We start from the raw sequence: 27697 nt of genomic DNA, 5'->3' as shown, positions 1-27697 counted from the left end.
CCGGTAGGCAGTTAAAGTAAAAATTGCTTACATATTAATTACGAGGTGTATTTCATTTTGTGCAATTTTCTCGAAATTATGCTACACAATTAACGATTATATCCCATAGTGCCAAATCATATGTTTTTTCACGCTACGCAACTGCGCGGTTTCCAAACGGGTGTGTGCGTCAGCTTGGTTTCCCCGGCTAGCCGTGTGTTGGTGTGATGTTATTGCAATTCTGGCCTCTGTGGCGGATTTGTATTCGACGTGGGGAGACAAAGCGGCGGCTTCATCTTTGTTCAAGCGCTGGTAATGTGTGCGTCTAGCGACCGCCACAATGGATAGCGGGCCAGGCTAGAGGTATCGTTTAGCAAATGATTATCATGTGCGTAAAAATGAAACTGGTTTCTGTATTGAGTCAAAATTTTGTATCCACACTATAATGATTGTAATGAATTATAATATATATTGAATTTTATAATAGATATTTTAAGTTGGAAGCAAATCAGGTTTGCTTAATTAATTCTTGTCACGGTTGATGTGGATGGATGATAGGAGTGAAGAAATTTGGCGCCCTTGTCGTGGGCCATTCCAGTCAACCGCTCGTTTCGGGACTCTATGACAATTGTGATATGGAAATTAGAGCCATGTTCTCGCCATCAATCTTCTCTTGTGAGTCGTAAGTCTTGTTCGTGACACTGTATTTCATCGTACAGCCCAATGAACTGCTAATTGTTCCAAATCCTGCATTTTTTTGTTTGTTTTAGGTTGAAATCGATTTTAGCATATATTTCTTGGGCAGAACGAAAAGTGGTTGCTTATTGTCGGATTTTCGAAGAGCTACTCACTGTAATTATTAATGACCAGAAAGCGTTTTATCATCGTATGAAAATCAGCTTCATTTTTACACACCTACCTAAAGCGTCCATTGTACGCACTATTAATTATTAAACGTTCCGATAATATTCAGACTAAGCAAATACCCTATAAAATGCTGTTTTAGTGCAACAATTCATACCTTTAAATCAGTATAAAACTGCCAAAAAAAAGCCCCAATAATGTCCACCACAGCGCCTCCAACGATCCCACTGTGTTGAACTAACAGATCGGTTACTTTCGCGCATGAGAAGTGAAAATCGAACAGAAATGAAAAGGCAGCGTAACAGACACAACGTGAGTGCCTAGCAAAAGTAGTTACCGACCACCCTTGTCGTTCTTTTTTGTGTCTGTTAGCTCATCCACGCGACTAGTTAGCCAGTCTGGCCCGTGAAGCCTTTTCCGCGGTAGTAAGCGTGTAACTAACCGAGTGCGTGAGTGTAGGCCCAAAGACCGGCGAGGGCAAAATCGATCAATGACCTTTATCCCGATTTGTGGGGTTGTGTTTGTTTTGACCGTGTAAGACCTACCGGTGCAAAATTAAGGTGTAGCGAAGGGCACGGACGTGGTGACAGCAAGGTTGTTTTTTGTGTTTTTGGTAGTGTACCTTCCCCCCCCCCCCCAAAAAAAAAGGCCGTGGCCTTCACCTAGTGAACAGAGCGATAGAGAGAGAGAGAGAGAGAGAGAGAGAGAGAGAGAGAGAGAGAGAGAGAGAGAGAGAGAGAAGGCCCTTATGTGTTAGTGAAATAAAAGTGGGATTTTTTTTAAGGGAATAGAATGCATCCGAACAAAGGAGGAGCCTGCAAGTGTCGTGAAAGTGTCCCAGATGGGGAACGGAATTGTGGAATATGGATTTCACGAGCAGCGAGTGATGCGCTTCCAGGTGCACTGTTCCCGACCCGATTCCACAAGACAACTTCCGCTGACGCAGTGCAGTCATGGCGCGCTGCATCAGGAACAAGGCGTCGTCGTACTTGCGTGCGTGCGAAAGTGTTCAAGTGTTGTGCTGTGTGTTATGCAAAAGGCGGCAACTGCGATAACGCCGGAAGCAAGGAACATCATGCGCCTTTTTAGCGCCAAACATACATCGGAACATACGCCAACGATGTGTTGGTTCGTTTAACCATTTGTGCAGAGTGACCAACGTGTGTGCAGTGGAAAATTTTCGATTCGTTTGGCTGTGTTCGTTTGTCCGTTTTTGGGTTACATAAAAAGAGGAAAGCGGAAACCCCACGAATCATCAGGCCCTGAATGGTGGTGGTGGCATAGTGTCGATTTAAAATTACCCCCGGCGTGTATGACTCAAACCGTTTGCTCCATTTTGATCGTATTCGATCCGTGTCGCGCGATCCGTGGTGAACGTGTGAACCATCCTATCGAAACGGGTGTGCGTTGTCTTTGTCTGTGACACACGCCCGTCCGTTCTGACTTTGTTTGATAAGAACAAATCAACACTTTGCTCCGTTTGCCAATCGACGGTGACCCGTGCTAGGTACGAAGATCGAAGTTAAACCAGGCATCCCCCGTGCATGTGGGTGCCGATGGGAGGAAAACATCACCAAGCAAACGTCGAACGAAAATAAAGCCAGCGTCAAAAGTCAATGTCAATGACGCGCACAATTTGTGTTGCAAACGCATGCGACTGCTGCCTGAGGCGGTGGAGGATTGCGACGTGGTACGGCGGTCAGCTGTGACGCCAAGCCAGGTGATTTTCTTCGCACGAGAACTCATGCCGCGCCTGCCTGACAGCTGGTTTTGTTGGTGTGTTGGTGTTTTTGTGCGCGTCTTGACGGTCTAGACGACAAGTGCGAAGCCGAAGCGACACACGCCACCACGCCAGAAGAATGGGCTTGTTTTGTCGTCTCGTGCGCGCAGTGTTTCTTCTCTCTGGACAACACTTGAAACAGATTGGTTTGTTTGAGTGCTTTCGTGCAGTTGTGCTGTGTGACTCCAGCTTAAATGCATTTTAAATTTAGTATATATTATACGCAAGACTGACTATCCAGCCAGGAGGAAGTAAGCCAGTAATTATTAAGCCAGAACCTAAATGCTAAATAGTCTAGCTCTACCTGATTAATAACCTCATGTTTGCATTCTCTTCCACTAGAATCACTCTTTAGTACATCATGGTTTTAATTTAAACAACTGTGTTTAACAGTGCTATTGTGTTTGTGTCAGCGTGGCTTATCTGGGTTAGAGGAATTCTGTCTCCTCAACAACATAAACCGTGAACCGTTTGAAGTAGTGATTAAGCAAGTGTCTTTCCGCCAGTGCAATTTGTTGGGTTATATACAGAGAAACGAAACCCAAATCCCCGAATCAGTTCGAAAGGGATTTGAATGAGACATATCAACCGTCGGCAGGGAACGGGTTTCACAAGCTTCGATCGGGTAAGTTGCTAATTAATATCCTCGCTCTGTGAGTGTTCACTGTCTGACCATTCCCCACGACTAGTAGCTGAAAACAATTAGGGTGACAACTGAACCATTACATTGACGTGGTTGTAAATCATATTTGGGAATTGTCAATCTATTATTAAACTTGCAACAATTTTGAAGACTGTAGATCATGCCGAAACTATATGTAAAACCTTGATCCAATCTTTAATGATTAGACGATTCCCATTGCAAATGTGACGAACCTCATCAAGGATACATTATGCATTATCGCACAACCACGACCCATCTGGATGTGGAGGAAAAAAAGTGCATCCAAGTGCATCAATACATTGTAGACATTGGTCGTTTACTTCCCTTGCAGCCCGAACCCAAGCACTCGTTGTTGGCCTGCGTGCAGCTTAGAGTGTAATCGTTAGTGTCAACAAGGAAAAGGGGGCCGCGTTTGCTAAACAGCTCATTGGGTGATTAATGTGTCGCGAAGTCGCAGATGAAAGATAGCATAAGAATGCGAAATAATTAGCGCGACCTTCGCAGTCGTTGGATCGTAGTGGAGATAGAAATCCTCGAGCGGTCTTATTAAAACAGCACCGAAGGACTCCAAGTCCACCAGCTGTGGGGCTTGAGTCAATGTCGACCTCGCGAATGGTGGTCCTTGGCGGTCTCTGATGTGTGCTTCACCAGGAAATGCGTACAGCGTAATGGAAACGGTTCCATTATTGAACGGGCAAATTGTCCTTCGGAGTTGAGTTGTGTGTGTGTGTTCAATCTGTTCGATTCAATGAACAAATTTATGGAAGCGTAAAGGAGACTTCGAGGAAAATCATTGCTTTAGGCACGGTATTGATTGTGATAGCAACAGTCTAAGGATAATAAAAAAGTGAACGTCATTGGTGGAATGAGGCGTTATCCGTAATGCATTCAATTGAAAACGAGTATGGCAAGAAGTTGTGTTCATTCGCACAAAGAGACTACAGGGAATAAAGGACACCCGTTCCTCAGTTCCAACCAGAATTAAATGCTCAAAATGTCCATTCAAGGGCATCATCAGCAAAGTGTTCTAGCTACAAATAATTTTTTCATGCACGAGCACACTGTTCGCCGTGAGCAAATGGAAAACAAAGCACACGACAGCTCCGATTAGCTGCTTCGATCGAGCATGTGGGGGGGTGCCTCCAGTCAATGACCCGGAAAATGCTGCATGCCACAAAATAACAACAAAACCAGCAGGGAAAAAATCAATTCGCCCTCAGCATTACCCTCTCTTTATACTCATTGCAAAACATGTGTTTAACAAGCTTACCAACCAAGGTGTCTCTCGGTACGGAGGTACGTACGTTGGGACGGACGGATGGACGTAATGCTTACAATTGCTGCACCGTCACACCGACGATGCCCACGTGGTGACTGTTTCGCGCTTTCCTTCACAAAGAATGACCCTGCATGTGCGGTTGTGCAAGTGAAGTTGTCCAATGCTGCACCGGACACTGGAAGTGGCTGGTTGTCCTCGATTACAGTTGAAGGTGGCCCTTTCGCAATTATAATCGCCGCATAGATTTGTAGCTGGCAATAATGAGAGTGGAGTCTGTGTGGTCTGACAGGCATAAACATAAGAAGGGAAATGACTGCGATTGCAGCAGCGACTAAGACGTCAATCCGGTGTCTTAGCTGTGACTAATAAGGGAGCACTCGAACAATGTTGACAGTGCGTAATTTAATAGCTTTTTTATAGCCCTAGGAACTAGGAACGAAATAGAGGCCATATTTCGAGATATAACTACAATAAGAGGAAAACGGTAGCTTATTCTTTCATACATGGGGACACTTACTTATTTACTAATTAATGATGACGGACTGATGCCGTATTGTCATGGGGACACTCACTTAAGAATAATTTGTAAAAGATTTACAACCTTCAACGTATGTTAGAATCCTTATCAGTTTTTGAAGTCATGTTGCTGTAATCATGTCCGTTATACATTAACACAAATATACTCATTACTGGTATTTATTTAATTTATTTATATTTTAAGTATGACGACTCGACGCCGTATTGTCAACACCACACGTGTTGACGAGTTACAATTTCACCCAAACTACCTGAGGCATTTCGTTACTGGTATTGAGTCAAAAATTTGCTATTGACAATTAAGGATCAATTTACCAGCAACACTGTGTACATGGGTGTCCCGTAGTTGTAGCTTGACACCTTGCCGCTGGCCGAATACTTGTGTTTGAAGCTGCGATGGCTCTACAAAGTTGTTGTGCCTTTCGGATTCAGGCCTTTTTTGCCGGGTACATGGTTGCCATTGACAGCCTGTGGATTGCAGACCGTACTAGACCAAAGGCCAAATGATTGAAATCTGCGTGACGTTCCCTTAGCGCACCGTTCCAAACGAAAGGGCGAGGACTTGCCCGTCTGTTTAAAATAGACATCATGCTAATCTGACAGCCACTGCAACCGATTCTAGCCGTGAAAAGGTGAACTTCAACAGTGGGAGAGGGAAATGTATTTCTTAGGTGTTAATTAGGTGCAGAGCATTCCTCAACTCATAAAACAAGTCGAATAAAACAATATTCATTTCTTAATGTTAAACTTTGTTATGTCATGTCATCGTATTGGGTTTTGCTCAGCTCTAACGGAACCTTGAAATACTCAGGATAATGTTATTTAATTCATTCGTATTACTACAATAATATGTCAAGATCATAATATGGTAAAATTTTCTTATGGAACATAAAGTTGTGAAACTAAGATTACCTTTTTATCATTTGTTTGAAATGTTGAGGTTTTCTTCAGGAATTCAGTTTAAAAAAATATTTCTTGCTGTTTTTTTTAGGAACAGAAAGATGTCTGACGGTATAATTTTAACGCTTTTTTTATTTCGCGTGGTGACGGCTAGGCCGTATATCTTATCGACTATGCTTAATACTAACAAAATAATTCATGGATGTATGCATGCTATTTGGGAAGGAGACATTTCCTTCTCCTGCCATTGAAATGCACCTTATCCTGGGTGAACTCGGTGCAGGATGAGGAGTTCCGCTGGTAAAGTGGGAATCGGGAGCGTCGTCAGGTTGTCGTCACGTGTTTTCGGGACGGAAGGCAGCATTTGTGGTTTTGCGCTTCGGGAATTTGATGATACCCTTCCTCGATGTAGCTTCAAATCTCCTAACCGTTTGTTCCGGATTGCGTGCTGATGTCGTCACGGACGACCATCCCGACCATGGCAGAATGTCAGGGTTCGAGGACCACAACAGCTTAGTTGATCCATCGTGATATTATAATTTGAATGTTAATGTTTGAAGATTTCCTGACGAATCTGTTATTGTGTTGAGTTTCATTTAAAATATTATATGAATATTATTTGTTTATTCAATTATTTTAGACCGACTCTACAATTTACCAAATTATTATTTCTCGTTAGATAACTATCCTTAATTCTCATCAGATAATACTCTTAATTCATCTTAATTATGTACTTCTTAACGTATTAGAACTCATTCAAACACATTCTAAAAAAAAATATCTCAGTGAGATAGTAAAGCTTATCATGAATCATAGAATGATCAGCTCTACTGTTTTAATGATTAACTAAAAACAAACCGAACTTAGTATTTATGTTTTTACAAAATGAAGAATACTACGCTTTTTGACAAGAGATAATAAGTGCTTTGAAAAAATATTTCGTTTAAAAAATCTGAAATTCGAAACCAAAGTTGTAAGGAAATACTATTTTCTTTCACACATTTGTAACACTGCTGTAGCGCTATTGATTTTCCTGTCCATTTTAATTTCTCATCGCATCAACAAGGTAAACTCGTACTGTTTCTTCGTTTGTTTTAGGGAACGATCTTTCGATTTCGATTAATCATGAAAATTGGCACACCTGAATCCGTCATCGTCATTTATCATGAATTGTTCGATTTTCTCCCCACTTTAAGCAAACACAGAGCTCTTTTGCGTTCTCGGATTCAATTCTCGATTCAAATTCGTTTGTTGCGTAAGGGAAAATTTAATTTATCTTTTGGAAAACGAACCTTATTCGTCGTTTGCATTTTGCACGTTTAATCTGTTACGCTTCCAACCCAATCCCGTGATGTCCCGTGATGAACGCCGATGTTTGGATCGTTCGGTAAAGTCACCTGACAACCTGGGATGTTAGCTGAGCAGACTAATTGCAATTAGAGTGGATTTCAGGTCGGGTTGTTCGGGGCGAAGATGGGTTTTTTTACGCTTTTAATTGATTCAGGTTCAGGTGGTTGCTGTTCAACAGGAAAAGACTGTGGGATGTGCGCTGTTTGATGGTGCCGGGATGCGAAATCAATCACACGATGATTGATGAGTGTGAAAAGGGATGGATGAGTTTGTAAGAAACTAGTCTACTATTGTTTGTAAGAAACTATTATTGACTAGTGAAATGAGCATTTAATGAAATTGGTTTTTGGAAGTGGCGAGACAAACAAGATTTCGTTCTGAATTCTTGTAAGCATGCATGTTCACAGTTTCATTTAAAAGTGTGTCATTTATTGCACTGATAGAATGTCCGGAACCATGGAATAAGCCACTACACATTCAACCGGAACGAGCATAAAAAACACCGTACCATAGGTTAACGTAACAGCCGACAGCTAACCCTGAAACGAGGCCACCCGTATTGGACGGATGGTTTGCGAACGTCATTGGATGTGGACCCGGTGCGGTATTGGTATGCGGTAGCATATTGTGCCAGCATTTTCATAAGGTTCAATGACTTCCACCACCCAACGGATGGGGGCGATTCTAACTATTGGATCACCCGGTAGCCAGTAGAGACCGAACCGAAAGTGCCGTCTCAGTTAGGCGTTTTTACGGCGCGAGTAGCGAAACAAGCAACCTTCGCTCGCTTCGGTAACCATGGCGTAGCGCGACAAAGAAAGGGGTCTCGGAGTTGGTAAGCAAACATTTTGGTGAATGAAAATTGAGGCGCATTTTTGTTTTGCTCCCGCTCCCGCTCCGTGACGTCATATACATCCGCAAGCTGTGTGTTTGTGTTTGCGTTGGTCTAGCGTAGTGTAGATTTAAAAAATGATGGCCTTCGCAGGCTCGCTGATAACACGCGGAGGTAGGTAATATTTAGTCTCCACTGACCTATATTTTGGGAGGGTGTTCTTAAATTTGGTGGAGCATCTTCTAACAGGAACTTTAAAAGCTTGTTAGTAACGATGTTATTATCCCAATGTTGTAGCCACATTTGATGCGGTCTAGGAAGAACTAAAACTAAGCGTAGAACAACTAATGCTTGAGTGAAAGCTCCAAGTCCAAAAGAAAATATATCTCCAAATGTCACTATTCGATTTAAGAGATCGATCATTTGTTGCACTACGAAAACCACTAGAGATCTTGGAACTCTGGCCTTCTTGACAGAGCCTTAACAGCCTAGAGAGCTCTGGCTTCCTTGACATGATTGACGTGAATTGTAGATAATGTTGGATAGTAGGGTCTGTGTAAGGAGCCAGACCGGATGGATTTTGCATACAGTCCTACCACAGTCCTTGAGGGCTCTCATCAAGGGCATGCGCCCGTGAAATGGGCTTGCCTGGCTTCTTTTCAGTCTGGCGGTAGAGAGAGGTGCTACCATCCGGTGACTCGATGGTGGAATCTTTGAGGATCATCTTTTATTTTTTATTTTTTGCAGGCTCTTTTATGCTTTCCGTGTCTTGCTGACGAACACTGATTTACATCGGGGTGATGTACAAGCAAGTGAGCTCAGCTTTGAAGACGTCAGAAACATCACTTACTTGGGGTCAAAAGTCAGAACCGACAACAGACATTCAAACTTCTTGTCACGACACAGCCGAAGCATGGATTGTACAGAACATTTTTAGTTCCAGCACTCACATACGCCTCTGAGACATGGATTCTGTCCAAAAATGTCGAAACCCTCTGAGCCGCGTTCGAGAGGAAGATGCTCAGAACGAACAAATGAGCAGTCGGTACAATGACGATCTCTGGGCTGGCCATGTCATGAGAATGGCACCGGACGACCCAGCCCATTAAGGCTTTTTGGGCCTTCTATACGGAAAGAAGATTGGTAGAACGGTCGGTATGATGGGCATTGGCAGACGACGGTGCTAGACCGTGATCAAGATACTACATTTCTTCTAAAACATAACACCTCTGTTTTCCATGTTTCGTATTTTCAATATTATCATTCGTGAAACTAGAAACCTAAAACACCAACTACATTCCTGTTGATCTTTCGACCTCCTACAACTACAAGGTTCTATGAAGCAAAGTATCAAATTGATTTAAACTGTCAATTCAACCGTCCAATCGATTTCGATACGAGACGAATTTGAATTTGTTTGACCTAGTTTTGGGGCGCAACGAGTTGAAGGCAGCGAGCGATCCGATCGTACAGTAGAATATTTTCGAATTGAATTGGCTACACATTTATTTGAGTTGCCTAAATACTGAGCTTTCCTTTTCGACGTAGTGGATATTTGCTCCGTTCTGTGAAAACCGCTCTGTTGACGTAACACACTCCTTATCACCTTTACGACGTGTTTTGCATGCGTAATTGTTGTTATCATACGGCGTGCGTACTGCTGCTGGCCAACATTTGCGTACGATCGCTGCGGGGGAAGGTTCCCATTTTTTAGTTATTTTGTTTCACCAAGCTGTTGATTTGCATGCTCGTTGTATACCAAGCCCGGCTGACTGGCTGTCTGTCTGTATGTGGCCTTGTGTGTGTTTTTTTTTTATTTTTGCAATTTCGTCGCAACCCTGCGCCGTGACGAAGTTTAACGGCCAAGGTCATCGTCGGTGATGAATGGGGTTGGTGTTTTCTGGAGTGTTTTATTTATTTGTTTTTTTTTTCACTTCGCGCCCGCTGGAAGGTGGCTGCAATAAACGTAGATAGATAGAGTACTGGGCGTGTGTAACAGCTGTAATTCCGCTGTACGATGAGATTTACGATAAGGCAGTATGGTTGCCGAGGGAGGGAGGATGTGTAGGTTGGTGTAAAGTGTAAGTTGACAAATATTTTACTACAGCCGGTAAGCATCTGTCCACATGTGCTAATGTTGCTCAACATCCGTCTGGAAGACGGTAAGCCAATATCGCTACACCGGTTACAAATGTAACGATCTGGCAGGGTTTTATAGTTCTTACTTTCCCACTCAGACATGGAATGCTATTCTTTATTTCACTTCCTGTAGCAGCACACAACATTTCATTCTTATCTTATAAAATACGTTTTTATAATACTTCTGCTAATCACTTTCTCTTTTGTGTTCATATAACAAAACATTTTTTTTTTATTAAATACAGGACATTCGTTCAAAAAAACTGAAAAAAAAAATTTCTACCCTTGAGTGTGCGTTTGCTTAAGCTGCATTCATCTTCTCTTCTCATATCTCATATTCAGTAACTAAATTACTTGAAAACAACTCCAAAACGGCGATATCAAAGAATCAAAATTACTTAAGAAATTAAGAATAACTTAAAATTACATGATTCGACCTCAAACTCCGTTCCAAAGTTGATTGATTTGCTTTGGATCTGTTTAATACGTCCTTGTCGTTCTGTTTATTCGTGGGAACTCAACAGCTGTTTAACGTGGTTTTACTGTTAAATAGCATAGATGGTTAGAAGCAATTATCTATTGGAGCAAGATCAGCTGCAGGAAACTTGTTCTGGAGCGAACTCTTAGCAAGATCCAGAGGATACACATAAAACCAATATTTTATGAATTTATTATATAGTGCAGAATTTCTTTGAGGGTCTGAGTTAAATAAACCTAATTGAGTCACCTTACAGCTGATTAATTGAGCATTCATAACCAAACTAGCCTTATTCACATTTGATAAATGCGGATGTTCCTGGGTCCTGGTTGTTTTGAAGCTAGAGCGTGGTGTATAACATGTAAAGTTTCAATACTAAGAAACACCTTTGAGACAGGGACTCTGTCCAACACTAATCCTAGCTGAGTTGAATGTCAAAGTTGGAGGAAGATGTTCGTTATTATTTTTGGTCACCTGGTACCTGTTGAAGGACAATGGTGGAGTCGCTGTAATGACGATCTTTGAGCTGTACAATGACCCCACTGTGTAGTGAGTGACTTGAAAGTCCTCGGAAAACTGAGCAATTAAGCGAGTTAGGGGACTTCTGCATTAGATCGAGATGGTGAGAATCGCTTGGCATGAAAATAACTTTAAAGCGTTAGGAAAACGGTTCATTTCCATTTTTCGATCAGGAGTATAAAATTCCGTGGGTTACAATCGCGCTTTTGAATATTTGAATGAACGGCACGAACCGATCTTGTGGTTAGTCAAGATTCGGCCAAATTGTCACGAATTTGTTTACCACCAATTAGATGGAACACTATCATAAACAAATTACAACCAACAGTGCCATCCCGGGATGTGCATGGTGCGGATGTGAACAGCCTTCGTAATTCCGGCTTTTTTCTCCTTCGCTCAGCCACGTTCAACGTGCCTCTCTTTAGGTCAATGTAATGTTTATCCTTGAACGTCGGTGACATTGGGACACCATCGCCATGTCGGAGAGCACGGTCACGTTTTCACGTCGTCCAAAATGGACGGTAGTGGAGTGGAGATCCGGGTGGATGATTATATGATGCCAGCTTCTCCGTTTGATCGAGAAGCGATGGTGGCACGGTTTGGTTGAATGCCAAATGTGTGTGAGGCGTGTGATGACAACGACGCCACCGACCGTCTCCCAGCTGGTCAGCTGTTAACTGACTCACTAAGTCACTGGTTGTTTGCGGAAGTAAGTGTTGGTTCACCCATATTGTTTGAACCGGTTTGGACGACCCTGTTGCTGTGTTACTATGTTTTGCGTGGCGATGGCTTGATGGCGCTGGACGGTTATCAGTAGCAGCCACAGCATGCAGTCGTGAGGAATTCGTTTCGCCTGTTGTTTGCGTACAGAAGAAAAATGGGCAGTGCTCGGTGGTAGGGTCACGAAGCGAAGAAGCCTGGCCAGGAACTTTGGAACACAACTTTCAACTCTCAGCACGTGATCTCATTTTCATTCGCTATTGCTTGCTCTTTGTCTTCTCGTCAGGTGTAACGGATGGTTGGTCTGAAAGGAGCGACTGAGTAGAGCTTGCGCCGGGCACCGAATGGAAGCAACGTCGGTGAAGGCGTGCGATTGGGTCAGAACCGTATCCGGTAGCAACAGCTCCTCCCAGACAACCGGCGAAGAAGGTGGCTCCATGTCGCCACCCGCTCGGAGGACACTGTAAACCATCCCAACGACAGCGTACGTGAGCACGCGTTACAAGCCAACGACGAGGCCATGGGCGAGGAAAGTTTGGAGCGCAGCGACGGTAAGCTGCTGCAGCCGCACGTGGCCGATTACAGCCCGGTTCGGCAGGAGCATGCTCAACAGCATCCTTCCCAGGGGCCACCACCACCACAGGACGAACCGTCGCCGGACGAGGATAGCGTTCATCAGCGAAGCATTGCGTGTGGCCCACCGGCAGCTTCCAAACCGATCGGTAAGTAAGGTTTGCTGCTTGTTACCCAACCCACGTGAACACGGTGCGTCTGTTACGTGCGTGCACTGGTGGATGGTGGCCGCGTGTTAACAGTGCACGATAACTGGCCCATTAGTCAGATACGAAAACGACGCACTTTGTGCGAGAAGATGGACGAGATGGATGGATGGAACGAGTCGGGTGATCTGTCGGGCACGGCGATTCTTCGTGCCAACAAAATGATTAAGGCCAATTGAATTGCGCTGGAATTGAGATGGTCGCCACTTGATAAGCAAAAAGGGTCCGGACGACTTGTTGCTTTGTCGTTGCTTTCAGCAAAACTGACCACGGGCAGCACCGGCGCGCTTAATGGTCGCACCACATTACGCGGGCTCGATGGAATGAATTCCAAAAGGAGAGTCCTGTGCGTCACGAGTGTGATTTAAAAAACGGCAACAAAACATTTCGCTCGAAGGAATATTGATTTGTTATGTCGTGAAAGGATGACGTCTTGTTGTTAGTTTTTGCCTCAAAACATGTTATTACACTGGTATGAAAAACAGGGACGATTAATTCATGAAAAGCAATATTAGAATTAAAGTTTGGACCTACTCCGGAAAAGTATATTGAGCAAGTTATAAGCTTACATACAATCTGGTGTTTGTGAAAGAGCAGCATGTGGTGCGCTATCAATTAGATGCCAAGCAGGATTACATCAGCCGGTGTTATGTGTGGCAAACACCTTTCCTATCCACAGTAATTGTCGAGCTGATGGCAGCAACACTCGATCGAGTACGAGTTTTTGCATAAGTCGGCTTGCAGTAAGCTCGAGAAGTTATCAATTATTTCCCACCATTCAACAACACGCTTCGGAATGTCACGTGATTCGCGATCATACATTGCGATCGTTTTTCGGTGTTTTGAGGTCATCAGGACAAGCGCAACGTGCAATAAGTGTAACCGGTATCCAATGCACTGATTCCTTTTAGTTCAAAATCAACCTCTACGTTGGACAATTTTTGTACCGCAGCTGGTACCAATCTTGGTGAATGGTGAAACAACATGTGCGTATTTATAGGCCGTAACCCACATTATGGGAGCTCGGCAAAACGATGCCAAAGAAAGACGATGTTTTGTCTCATCCCATGCCGGCGTATCCGAGTTTTTGCGGCTTTTCGCGACAAAGAGATCGATCGAATAATGGCATCTCTGTGCCGGGGTGTCCCGTATTTCTTTCCCGAAGGAAGCCATCGGCTATGATCAATTGATCGTTTAAGGTCGTTAAACAACGTCCATCCTGTGGGAAGGAACACCCTAGAAACGTCGCTGCTTTATCATTCTTGCCAAATGTGATGCGTGCGTGAATGGGTGGCCTTGAATTGGCCAACATCACCGCGTTGATACGTGTTGAAGAGAGATATCGATAACAAAAGAAAAAAACAGCCCCGCGGAAACCGGAATGGCGCACAGAAGATCGTGCAAATTCTTCCCCCCGGGGGTTTCACTGGGGACCACAGCGCGGTGGGTTCCCTTGCGGGTGTGTACATTTTGCCTTCTAATTGTCAACCCAATGATAGACAGATAAAGCCCTCGAGTTTGCGAATACGCTTGTCACACAATTGGTAGTAATTGTTATCAGTTATCGTTGATTCAATGGCTGGCGGTAGTGACGGCTTGATCGCGACGTATCTTGGCCTTGAAGGAGAGCGAGAGCGAGGGAATAGAAGAAGAAAAAATAAACGATACGGTTATGAAAAGAGTTGCTTTGGACGAGGGCAACATTGTCGTCGCGTTTAGAAGCGCAAAAGACAACGCGTAATTCATTGTGATCGATCAGTCGCAGTGACACATCAGATGACTTGAAGGGTAGAAAAGTTCGCGATCTTGATTTGAACTGAAGAAACTTATTTCACCTTTTCCTGAGACGCAAATTGTTTTGTTGGTGAATTAAATACTTATAGACTAAGAGGATATGACATAGATCCATCGGTTCTTGGGTTAGACTGTAATCAATGCACTCGTAAACGCTCGCGGAACACGCACTGGAACTTACCAAGTTCACAAGCATACCAAAATCTGACTGAAGATGATTCCCATCATGCCTATAGGATCTGTCAGACAGAAACTGGTAATAATGCTGGACGGAGCAAAAGAATCTCACAGTACGAAGCAGGTTTGGTGCTTCAATCTTCCCACAGATTAATCCTGTAGCTGCTAAATATACGTTAATCTAGTTGAGAGTGGCAACACACCTAACAATAAGCATCGGCTCATGCAATGCGGGCTAGGTCTCTATGGAAGGAGTCAACCCTTTTTTCAGTCAAGATCAAGATTCAACAGATCACTTTTTTTAGCCCACAAATCGGGCAGATGAAAATGACCGGCAGTAGTGTGATTTGAGTGAAATACAGTACTCGAAGCCCGTTTATTATCCAGTCCGTCATACGACAAGCCCCTGTATTTAATGGAGTTACAAGAGGATAACCGCTGATGAAATTCAGATCAATAATAAGTATTGTGTTACTCAATTTACTACACAGAATAACAATAGAACATTAATTATCTATTGCAGGAATGATTTTATTTTTTATTTTTGAAATAGTGTCATGCTGTGTGGTGCTTTATATCGTGAATTGCTGGATTCTTCCATTCGCTTTATATCTCATAATCTCTCAGCAGGGTGTATGGTCCAGTTTAGTACTGGTGATCGTAATTGGGATCTCGTGGTTGTAATCACCTAGCTTCATTATTATGTCAGTATCAGATTGTAAGCAAAAAACGGGGCACCAAACAAGGCCTGTTTAACCATAAAAATATTATTCCCGAGGAGATAAAGTAACGGTTCAAGGGTACCATTATTAAGTGATCATTTGCTAATGCACGTCGAAACGGCTTGTCGGTGGGAGGAAGCGACAGATTAATGGATAACATTCCACCGCTTTTGCGTAGAGGCCACCATCTATGGACTCACGTGCAATAGTTTTCCATCCGTTCCGGTAACTATTGGCACGTTGCGGCCAATGTGTTCACAGAATTCGTTGAAAGTTTGTTTACGTACCTAACGCTCAGTGGCCCAGCTTGGGTAGGTTGTTCAGGATCATCCTATACCAATCATTATCTTCCATTTCACAGTTTGATACTGATTTAAGTAAAATCAAGTGAACTTAGAGCTGCTGTTCCCTACGCGCTTGACTCGCGGCGTATGGACAGTGCGGCTTCTATTTTGAGCACTAAAACACGTCACAAAACGATGAGCGCTTGTGTGTGTGCGTGTGTGCGCTACACCTACCTTGACGCGAGTGTCCATTTCCATCTGCTCTGGCCAAGAAGGAACGCTGTTCATTTATTCAGCATACCGATGACACGCCGTTCTGGTGCAAGGTTAAGGTTATTGAAACACAGCGAACAGTTCACATAGTGTGTGTGTGCGTGTGTGTGTGACCTATCCTTGCCAGAATTCGAGTTCATCACGACACATCATCGTTCGGCCATCATCAGCTCATGGAAATGAGATGTATATTTTCGTTTGACCTGAAAAGCGTTCGAAGCGATTTGGATAAAGTGAGCCATTTGGATTTGGTATGAGCACCATGGAGGCAGGGAAAATTTAATTGGCCTGCGTTGGCATAGCTAAATCGTTTCCAAATCTACGAACAGCAGGACGTACAGTATGGAAACGTGAAGCCCTTTAAACTTCACATCCCACTGCGGGATAGGTTGGAAGAATAGGCCCCGGGTATCAGGACGGCCTGGCGGTTCGTTTTGGAAATTGTTTTGATTCCGGCATTCGCAGGAATGGGTGAGGAGTACGCTCGCACATGCGCACATGATTTGTTTATGATTGTTTGTACAGTGATAAGAGAGATGAAATCTTCGCTTCGTAAACTTCCTTGGAAAAACTGAAACTTTCAATCAAAAACTTCCAGGAATCAATTAAGGGCACACGAAATTCACATTTGTTTGGGGTAACATTTTATCAAGAAAATTGGTAACAAAAATAACGAACTGTAACGGTATTTTCTACGCCTCCGATCAGCTGTTTGAATTCCCATCCTCAAAATGTGTGTGTTCTACTATTGACAGTTGGCTGCGTACGTGCAACGCAGCCACATTGGTGATGGGTTTGTGTATTTGCTAACATAGTCTGGCTGCGTTAACCCTTGTGTTTGTTGTTTTTATACCCGTAGAACAACTGAAGCTTCCAGTTTTTTAAAGATTGTGACCAAATGTACTGATTCTTTGCTTGTATCTTACAGATTCCGCACCAAAGCAACATGAAGAAACAACCAAGCTCAACAAGGTGCTTCCACCGGCACTGGTGCTAGTACCGCAGACCGACAGTAGCACAAACGAACAACCGGAACCACGGACGGAAGAGTCGGATGAAAATGCTCACAGCCAGGCTGACCAGTCGAACGGCCGGGCAGCGTTACTACCGCGCAATGGTAGCGCCACCATCTGCCGTAGCATTTCCAACAGTACGATGCAGCCAAACACAAAATCTGGCCATGCGGAACGATTCCGACTACCGGAGGAAGGAGATCCGGAGGATGGTACAACGGAAGACGATTACGAGCTCGTGCCACCGGACGGTGGCTGGGGATGGCTTGTACTCGCCGGATCGATGCTGGTAAACATTCTCGTACCCGGTACAATCAAAAGCTTCGGCGTGCTGTTTGTCGAGTTTCTGGAAGCGTTCCAAGCGTCTCCTTCGACAGCGGCGTGGATTCCAGCCCTATGCTACTTTCTGTACAGCTCGCTGGGACCGCTTTCCAGCATCCTGTCGGTGAAGTACAGCTATCGAACGGTGACGATCGTTGGCGGTACGTTTGCAGCCGTCGGGATGATCATCACGTTCTGGGCCACCTCGGTAAACTATCTGTACATCAGTTACGGTGTGCTGGTCGGTACCGGAGCGGGTCTATCCTTTCCACCGACCGTGTACATCGTGACGTCATACTTCGTGAAGCTGCGCGGTTTGGCGAACGGATTGTGCATCTCGGGCAGTGCGCTTGGTTCGATCATTCTGCCGCCGGTGTTACGTTTCCTGCTCGAGAACTATGGCTATCGGGGTGCGTGTCTTATAATGGGCGGCATTACGCTGAACGTGTGGGTAGCGGCCATTTTTTACGAACCGGTCGAGAAGCACATGAAACGCGTCCGGAAGGTACAACCGGCCGCCGATGATGCGGAGCTGGCGGCGGTGGTCGTACAGCAGCGGGACGTGATCCTGGAGGAGTGTGAATCGAACGAAACCGACCCATTGGCGGAAGATGCCCTTGCGAATGGACAGTTGACAATAAACGCTTCGCAGACGCTCCTACCGCAAGGGAAGCCGGCGGGCAGTGTAAAGCCAAAGTTTGCCATTACCGGCGATGACACGCCGACCATCTCGACGCCCACTTTGGAGCACAAATCGCCGGACATATTCCGCTTCAATCCGAAGAATGGGTTGATCGATAGTTTCGCGCGCAGTGCATCGGCTGCAGCTGTCCCGGTTTCGTACGGCCGAGATCGGGATGATATGCTAGGTGGAGAGACCGGCGGAGGTAACAAGCGGCAGAGGAAAATAAGCACCCCTATCAAGGAGGAGCACCGGAACCTTACCTTCACCAGCCAGCTAAGCTCGAACTCGTTCCTCGGCAACGATGGTACGCTTGGGTCGTACTTTCGCCTAAACCGACTGAACTCGATGCGCAGTGGAATCGGTCAGCCGGGAAGCGGTGGACAGCAGCTCGTCCATCGACCACCGAAACGCTCCCCATCGACGAGCAGCTTCCAGTACATGAGCACACCGTTCCACGGCAGCACACTGTCCACGCATCAACCGAAGGAGTTTGCCTCGCATCTGTCGCTACGTTCGTTTGGTGGCAGCGTTTCGCGGACGGGCAACAAAGTGTCCGGCGGCCCGACAGAAGACGCGCCGGATCAGAGCAAAGCGGACAGGAAAGACGACAAAACGTTCTTCGATCTGTCGCTGCTCAGAGATCCGACCTACCTCGTGATCCTGATCTCGAACTCGACGAACGCGATCGGCTACACCAACTTCATCATTCTGCTGCCGGCGTACGCCATTTCGCTCGGGTTCGACAAGAGTTTGGCCGCGTACCTGCTGTCGATCGTGTCGACGCTCGATCTGGTCGGTCGTATCGGTGGTTCGGCGCTGTCCGACACCAACCTCATCCCCAAGACGTGGTACTTTGTGGGTGGACTGTCGATATCGGGGCTGGCGCTCGCATTGCTACCCACCGTGTCCGACTACACGATGGTGAGCGTGTTCTGTGGGCTGTTTGGGCTAGCGTCCGGTACGTACGTTGGGATAACGGCCGTCATCATGGCCGACATGCTCGGTACCGAGCGGCTCACCTCGTCCTACGGAATCAGTCTGTTCGTGAACGGCATTCTGCAGCTGATTGGTCCACCGATCTGTGGCGTGATCTTCGAACGGATGGGGCTGTATCAACCGCTGTTCACAGCGTTAGGGTTTGTGCTGCTCGGCGGATCAGCTCTGTGGGGTTTCATGCCACTGATCAATCGACAGAAGCGAAGGAAAGCGGAAGCAGAGGCTAAGGTCGCGGCAGAAGCCTCGAAGGTGTTGGCCGATCATCCAGTGCAACCGTTTGACGAGGACGATGACGATGTGCCGTTGCAGTTGAAGCGTGACGGAGTGGACAAATCAGTCGTTGCCTAAAGGGTGACGGGGAGTGTACGCGGGAGATTTTGCAGGCATTTGTGCAGGCACTCAATGACAATTTCGCTCACGCTCAGGAATAACGTTCAAGTGACCATATACTAGATAGGGAGCGTGACCAGCAGAACGCAGACAAGGGGAAGAGCAAAGATTAGCATAGGACGACAGGTATAAACGATCCAAATGATGTAGGACTTACGGGGATCAAAACAGGACAGGATGCGTATAGTATTAATTAGTGCGATTCTTTCTCACCGTCTATCACATTTCACTTCGTGCCTCACGAAACAGTTCTCAAAATCAATCGTGCGACGTGTGATCGGGTGATCTGGTGTTGAGCGCCATCGAGCGAGATGGTCGTGTCGTTCAGAAGCTAGTATCCTAATCGTGCCCATTTTAACAACAGTCGCATAACATTTCCTAGCGCTTGACGAGTGCGACATAGAGAAACACGCGCGCGGTACAGATCGGGTGGACAATTCTAATTGACATGCGACATTGATGAGCGTGGAGGCGAAAGTATTGTTAGCGGAGGAGTGGTTTTCAACTCTTGCTCCGTTTGACCAAAAGCCTATTAGTTGTATTAGATTGTGTTTCTTTCGATTCTCTCCCCCCTCGCTTGTATGTACCGTGCTCGGGTTGATGAGGTGTGTGGTGCGTGGTGAATGTAATTTGCATGAATGATTGAGTGAGTGAGTGAGTGAGTGAAAGCAAGAATCGAGCAAAGACGGCAGCATAGCAAATAACGGGGGAAAGACATTTAGGCGCTATTTAGCGGACTGCGGTACTGCGACGAGAGTACGCGAACAGATATACAACTTCAATATACAATTTATTTTCTTTTTGCCACTAAAACGGAACTAAAACAGGATGTAGATAAAGCTATCGTTAAAAAAAATATAGAGACAAACCCATAACCGTGTAAAGCATTGTTTAGTCCCTGCTGCAATCATTCACCGGTCCGCAATGATGTCCGAAAGTCTAATGAACTAACTTCTCTAATGAATCTATTTTCCTCCTCTTGTTACTGCGTAAGTACTACTGCTTCGAAAGCATGCGCACTGGAACGAAGCAGGTGGTTATAAGCAAAGACAATATTTAGATAGCATGGCGTGTGACGAATGGGAGTGTGTGTGAGTTGAATTGCCTGGGAACTGGGGTATGTCCTGGCAGACCCCACAATTTTCCTTCCCTTGAAATTTTGTAGCTGATTAGTTTACCCGTGCCTATTATTACTGAGGTATAAAAATCTCTTCTAGCAGTAGCAGCTTGCAACAAACATCGAGGGGGTAGAAGTTGGACGTTTCTTCCTTTTTCTTTATGTACGCCCTCCAGCTTCATTTTCTTTTAATTTTGTTGTTGTTTGTCATTTTATATACCACAACATATATTCTTAGCTCAAACATCGGAGAGGGAAGCGCAATCCCGAAGACGAGGGTGGAAACGGGATGCAGGAATGAGAAAATGAAATACATGATAAGAATCATTAAAGCCCGTGAGCACTCGACTGAAAGGGTCATTCTGTCCATGCCGTGTACTACGAGTAGGGATATCTGTCTCGTAGTCGTCTCATAGGGAACATACAGCAGAATCAAGGATGAAACGCATAAGCATAAAGATCATGCGAGAGGAGACAAGCGATTCAATAGGAACGAATATGGGAGTACCTCGCCCCAATCGGTTCCAAGACCAAGTAGTCGACAGCGATGAGAATAAGAGGGGACCAAAACCGTATACCCGAGAAGGAATCGGCGAACGGTCGCTAGCCAGTTGGTGACTATACTACAGCAGCACATTCCAATGCTGAGCAAACCCAGCAGCAATACAGAGATTTCAGACATAGAGGATCGCGAATGTCAGCGGACAGATGCATAATAAATCCAAACGCTTTATAAGCTTTATTGTGTTAGAGTGTTCACATAGAGTGTTCTCTATGTGATGTGCTAAAGGATAGTTTGTGGTCAAGCCAAACCCAGAGATCCTTAGTAGAACATCTTAACACTCCCCAGTCCCTCTTCAAACTAACGAGCAAATTTTCGATTGTCGGAAACTGTTCGGTAGGTTTTCTAGTAGACCTTTTGACTTTGCATAACTGGAATCCTTCAGCTTGCTTACCTTAGCCACTCTCACCACGGCAGGAGCAAATGCCAAACTCTCTCTCTCTCAAATTTAAGCTGTCAGTTAAAGTATTCAAACAGATACCGCTGAAGCAGATTTGCGCGACTTCAGCGAGCGAAGTTCATTTCTGGGTGAAAACGTTAGTGATTGAGAATAGTTGTCGATATTGGGGCAAACCAATCTACCCGAGATTTACCAAGGCACTGGGACTCCCCAGAAACTCGCTATTTGACGGTGCTTTTTTTAGTTAGATCGCCAACAGCCGCCAACATTATCCGAACGAAATTAATGAAGTGTGAGTTGATGACAGAGACAGTAACGCCAAGCAATCAGTTGTTTTATGTAGAACGGTTGAAATACTGGGCAAGAGTATACTCATTATGAGAGTATTGGCGATACTGATTTGAGTGAAGTACTGGGCGCCTCCAGTACCAGCTCCAGAACCGCCTCCAGTCCGCGTTATAATGCAAATTTTCAATCAATCAACGTAATATTTTTTTAAGAATCGATCAAGAAATCAGTGGTGAATCAAAGACTTTGGAGGAATGGCCCGATCGGAATGGCAGTTCAAGTCCCTTCCGCTCCTAGGCTGATCCGCCAGTGTATGTAAATGGCCTAAAAGGATTTTACGGGCTAGGTCATCCAGTGTCATTCTCATGACGTGACCAGGCCACTATCATCGTAGAGCTCGACGTTGCAGCGGCGCCTCCATTGTCCTTCCACGCATACGGGGCCAAAAATCCTTCTGGAGCATCCTCCGCTCGAAAGCGTCCAAGAGGGTTTCGTCAGAGTCCATGACTCAGAGGCGCATGTGAGTACTGGGACTATAAATGTTCATTACAGTGCCAGCTTCGCCTGTGTTATGACAGGTATTTAGAGTGGATAAGTTTCCTCGCCCCTGGGACTTGTTGTTTTATTTTATTTTTGTAAAGAAATGCGGATTAGTTGATGTTTCGCTGCGAAAATAGAGCAATTTCCTAAACTAAGGCTGACTATTCTTAACTAGATGCGTTTAGTAACTTTATGGTTTAGATGGTCTGCAGTACTGCATTGTTTGATAGGTAGGATAGAGTTTGTTAAAAATGTTTAATTTAAAATTCAAATGAACTGAACTGAAGAAAATATTTCGAAAGACGGTTTAGCACCAGACGTGGAGAAGCATAGCGAGCTCCTTTTTCAGGTAGCTACTAATTTGTTTCTGTCTTTCCGTACATTAAAGAGGGTTGATCGTTGGTTTGTTAAATGTGTTTAATTATTTATCGAAGGTTTTACAATTAAAGTAGCTTAAGTTATAACTGGAGCATTACGGTAAAGTTGTAAAAAATATTTAATTTGGTATAGATACGTGCATGGCAGATGACACAGATGTGAAGAGAATGAATAGAAACACATCCAAAATCAAACGCCTTTTTGATTACAAAGCATAATCGCTATCGTGGATATCGTTTAATACCGGTGCCAAACGGTGGGAAAATAAATTGATGTGCAACGCTAGATAAGATAGGGTTGATCAATTTCGCCCAACTAAATGGGGAGAGGTTTATTTTTAAAATGATGATCTAAAACACATTTTAGACACAGAAAACTTCAACCTCAAAAGGTACAAAAAAGCAGGTACTTTTGGAATATACCGTACAAATCATTAAACAATCATCATCTTATTGTCAGCATCAAACATCGACCACTTGCCATAGCGAGAGAGAGAGAGAGAGAGAGAGAGAGAGAGACCGTGTCTCGAACGATGTTTAATGAATGAAACCACTCGACTCGGGCTGCGAGGTACCGCAACGGACCCAACACATTTCATCATACCCATCCGCATCGATCCATCCATTCATCCTTCCCCGCCGGGTGGCTTATCCACCGGCGTATCCGTCTAAATGCGTGCGTGTGTGTGTGTGTTGGGGACAACCGAAAATCCATTCGGAAGTATATAACCGCCCGTCCGTCAGGTGGATGTGTATCAGTCGTGTTTGGAGCGTCGTTTACCAATCATCAGCAAGCGTAATCCCATCATGGAGCTGTACTTTAACATCGTGTCACCGCCGTGCCAGACCGTGCTGCTGGTGGGCAAAAAGCTGGGCATCACCTTCGACCTGAAGGAAGTCAATCCCCATCTGCCGGAAGTGCGGGAAGAGTTGAGGAAGGTAAGTGCGGCCACCACCAGCAGGCACCGCACGGCTCATTAATCAATGTCCCCCCCCCCTTCCCCTCGTAGTACAATCCCCAGCACACCATACCGACGTTCATCGAGGATGGGCACGTTATTTGGGAGTCGTACGCCATCGCCATCTATTTGGTGGAAAAGTACGGCAAAGACGATACGCTCTACCCGAAAGACGCCAAGGTACGGTCGGTCGTGAACCAGCGGCTGTTCTTCGACAACGGCGTCATGTTCCGGAGCGCCATCGAGTATGTGGAGTGCATTTTGAAGAAAAAGCTCGAACCAACGGACGAGATGGTGCAGAAGCTGAAGAAGTCGCTCGGTCTGCTGGAGTCGTTCGTGCAGGAACGGTCGTTCGTCGCCGCCGATCATCTGACGATCGCCGACATTTGTTTGCTGAGCAGCGTGACGTTGCTGGGCGGGCTCAAGTACGATCTGGAGCCGTACCCGAGCATTCGGGCTTGGGTCGGACGCGTTACGGCTGAGCTGCCCGACTATGCCGAGTTCCACAAGGAGCTGCTGGAGAAGAGCCTGGAGTACATTAAAACGCTGTAGCGGGGAACGGGACGGTTGCTTGTTAGACGCAACAACAGCTTCTCGAATGGAGTAAATACATATTGATGTTGGGATCGAAGAGGGTTGCCTTACAATCAACATTTTTTCTTGTTTTTTTTTTGTGCTAACGAACATCAAAATAAGGATTAAGTTCTTACTAAACTCAAAATAACTACTAAGTGGAACACCTCTAACACCGGCGCTAACACTGGGAATGGTTGTGCTATACTTTTCCAATATCTTCTAACATTTGGCCTTTCTGAAAAAAAAAACCATTATTGAATTATGTTTACAGTAGGTTTCCGATGTGAGCAAGACTTGCACAGGGACTATCAAATATTCTCAACATTTAGTTGCTGAACATCTTACAGATCAATGTAGAATATTTCAACTGGATAGTTGCAAACCCGTTGTGGAAAGTTGCAATCAAACAATCGTCTTCTTCTTCCTTGGCACTACAACCTCGAGGGGCTGCAAAGGTCTGCCATTTCTGTGACTTAATTTTTTCCGTAGCAGCAAAGTAGTCAGCCCTGCGTACGGAGAGGCGGTCTGTCTGGATAGGATTTGAACTCCGGTCCTGCCGTGTGAAGACCGCCGTCGTTATCCGCCCGGCCCGGACCGGATCGCCCCCAATCAATGGAATCCCGAGCATGCTCGGTTGTGTATAACATTGTTGTCTTGAGGTGTCCAGATGTCCAGTGTAATTGTGTTTGAAGTATGTTGCAGAGTATCTCTGTTTTTGGTCTGGAAATGCCGCGGTGACTGTTGGGTTGCAGGAGGAAAGTGATTCAAATGCTTTCTTATATCACTCGGAACCCTGTTCAGGTGTCATATCTTTAATAAAAATACATAGTTCCTAATAACCCTTTTTTCCTAATAACCTAAAAAAGCCTTGCTTGATAAAAAATAGTAAAAATTACATTTTATTCATTTAATCATTCCGATAATTCTGAAAATAAAGGATAATATTGTATTGAAACTTTCATTTCATTAAATCTTTCATTTCATTTTTACGGATTCAACCTTTAGCATCTGTTTAAGAAATAGTGGCTGTTTTCGATACCGTATCTATCCAGTGTATGACATTTCATTCGTGAGCCATCTCAACTTGTAAAAATTTTCAAATAAAGCTTTTTCATTTTCCCCCCTTCGGATTGGGTACAACCCAGGGGGGACATTTTTTTTATTAACATTTCATGCCACCAAATCATAAACATATGTTCATATGATCCTTATTCCCTACAGCTTTATATAACATAGTTTTTAGCTACCTCCTCCGTTCATGTATGTATTCTTCAAACCAAGTGAATGCATAATTATGGTAAGTACTGTCCATAATGGGATAAGAAAATTTTTAAATTCAAGCAAACGACGAGTCACGTGCAGTAGCATGCTGAGTAATCATTCCGTGCTGTATTAGTTTATGGGGGAAAAAAACTCCGTACTATCCGTTGTCTTATTTCTAAAAGGTGATAACTTTTTAAAATCAATTAGTAAAATGGTTACCTTATTAAAAAGCATACAAACATGCCCACAGAAAGGTGAGAGTAATTTGGTTCAGTTACCATTAATTGAGTAAATCGTAGGATAAATGGAAAATGGTAGGAAAATATCTTTACCTCGCACAACATTAAATTGCTCCATTCGATAATTACAGTGATCCACGCGTCGTGCCCCAGTGTTAGTGGAAGCCCGAGAATGTAATTATTTATGCTTCAACACCAGCAACAACCGGGCACCATCACGACCACTACTACCGCCCAAGCCAAACCAAATCATACATTCAACCCTCAAACTCATTATGACGCTGCTGAATCCACCCTACAGCGAGAAGCAAAAAGAAGCAACAACAACAAAAATGCTCCTTCTCTGCGGAGCACAACCATTTATCGACCAGGGGAAGAGTCACACAGAGCACCGTACCCGGAGTGCTAGCATAGAAAACGAAAACGACGCACTCCAGCGATTCATATCGCGCTGTCCACAAACAAATTTTGGCCAGTCATGCTGCTTGCTTTACCGGCAACCAGGCAACAATCTGTCCAAGTGTTGGTGGTGTGTCCGGTGGACTGACATCATCACGCCAAGCTCCCATTGCCCGGGGCCTCTCTCGCAGGCAGTGGCTTTATTATAAAATCACCGGCAAACGGTAGCTTCGCGACCACTCATCGTTCGGTTGCCGTTGGAACGCGTGTTACAGTGATGGATTACTACTACAGCCTTGTGTCGCCCCCGTGCCAGAGTGCAATGCTGGTCGCGAAGAAGCTCGGGCTTACGCTAAACCTCAAGAAAACGAACGTGCACGATCCGGTTGAGCGGGATGCACTTACCAAGGTACTCGGCACGCAGCTAATCCAAGTGTTTGATGGTCGTCCGACTCTTACCTATCTGTGCTCTCTCTGAACCCAATTCCGTAGCTTAACCCGCAACACACCATCCCGACGCTGGTCGACAATGGGCACGTCGTGTGGGAATCGTACGCGATCGTGACGTATCTGGTGGAGGCCCACGGCAAGGATGACTCGCTCTACCCGAAGGATCCGAAGGTGCGCTCGGTTGTGAACCAGCGACTGTTCTTCGATATCGGCACGCTGTACAAGCGGCTCATCGACGTGGTGCATCTGGTGATGAAGAAGGAACAGCCCACCGACGAACAGATGGAAAAGCTGAAGAGTGCCATCGAGCTGTTGGAACACTTTGTCACAGAACGCTCGTATGCGGCGGCCGATCATCTGACGGTGGCGGACATCTGTCTGCTGAGCACGGTGACCGCATTGAACTGGCTGAAGTACGATCTGGAACCGTTCCCACACATTCGGGCGTGGATTGCGCGCGTTACCGCCGAAATTCCTGACTACGCTACTTTCCGCAAGGATGCGGAGCAGGCGACCAAGGAGTTTATGGCCAGTCGGAAGTGAGGACGGGAGGGGGTTTACAGTAGGTTGTGGTGGTTGTGGGAAGAGCCGGTAGAGGTTGGCAATAGAGAGTGAAAATTGTATTCTTTCGTGCGAATGGGGTTGATGTGAGGTGGATGTATCACAGTGAGTTGGCATTTTCAGAGGTTGAGCTACTGGCAGGGGGGTTGAGCCGAGCCGCGATACATTGGCAGATTGATGCAGGGCAACTGAGGAGGCTACCCCGGCTACTAGTCAACGCAGTCTCAACAAGTAAAGTACCCTGGACATTCTAGGGTCACACGTACTCTTACGTTAGCTTTTGAATTGTCCAATTTTAGATGGTACACTCAAACGGTTGAAACTTCGTGGTCGTGGATACGAAATTGCACCACTATACAATAGACTGTTTTTGACGCCGTCAGCCCTTTCTCACGAGCTCCACTCCGAGCAATTAGCAGCGACCTTGGTCATCAAAATAAATGTTAACGGCCTCAACGATCCAATGGCTTTTCCTTCCAGGTCACGTCACG

The 27697-nt window shown here is 45.2% G+C and overlaps 3 protein-coding genes across 15 annotated transcripts; all 3 read left to right on the top strand.

Moving 5' to 3' along the window:
• The first annotated feature begins 1086 nt into the window (after positions 1-1086).
• LOC118506152 lies at positions 1087-20359 on the top strand. Of its 13 annotated transcripts, none has more exons than XM_036042916.1 (4): positions 1087-1155; positions 2966-3248; positions 12328-12763; positions 16999-20359. In XM_036042916.1, exons 3-4 carry the CDS (start codon positions 12562-12564, stop codon positions 19431-19433), a joined length of 2637 nt encoding a protein of 878 aa, XP_035898809.1. In that variant the 5' UTR covers positions 1087-1155; positions 2966-3248; positions 12328-12561; the 3' UTR covers positions 19434-20359. The 13 variants fall into 13 exon arrangements, with proteins under 13 accessions (XP_035898809.1, XP_035898802.1, XP_035898808.1 ...); XM_036042909.1 differs by having other exon boundaries at positions 1112-1268; XM_036042915.1 differs by having other exon boundaries at positions 1118-1265.
• Positions 20360-23364: 3005 nt separating this feature from the next.
• Positions 23365-24369, top strand: LOC118503127 (glutathione S-transferase D5-like). The gene is made up of 2 exons (XM_036036080.1): positions 23365-23698; positions 23770-24369. Exons 1-2 carry the CDS (start codon positions 23567-23569, stop codon positions 24268-24270), a joined length of 633 nt encoding a protein of 210 aa, XP_035891973.1. The 5' UTR covers positions 23365-23566; the 3' UTR covers positions 24271-24369.
• Positions 24370-26417: 2048 nt separating this feature from the next.
• On the top strand, positions 26418-27665 carry LOC118503126 (glutathione S-transferase 1-like). The gene is made up of 2 exons (XM_036036079.1): positions 26418-26604; positions 26688-27665. The coding sequence occupies exons 1-2, from the start codon at positions 26473-26475 to the stop codon at positions 27186-27188; spliced, it is 633 nt and encodes a 210-aa protein (XP_035891972.1). The 5' UTR covers positions 26418-26472; the 3' UTR covers positions 27189-27665.
• The last annotated feature ends 32 nt before the right edge of the window (positions 27666-27697 follow it).

This window comes from Anopheles stephensi, chromosome 2, assembly GCF_013141755.1.
Source record: "Anopheles stephensi strain Indian chromosome 2, UCI_ANSTEP_V1.0, whole genome shotgun sequence".
Lineage (NCBI taxonomy): Eukaryota > Metazoa > Arthropoda > Insecta > Diptera > Culicidae > Anopheles > Anopheles stephensi.
Note: the sequence above shows the minus strand (reverse complement) of the source record. Positions and strands in the feature narration are given on the sequence as shown.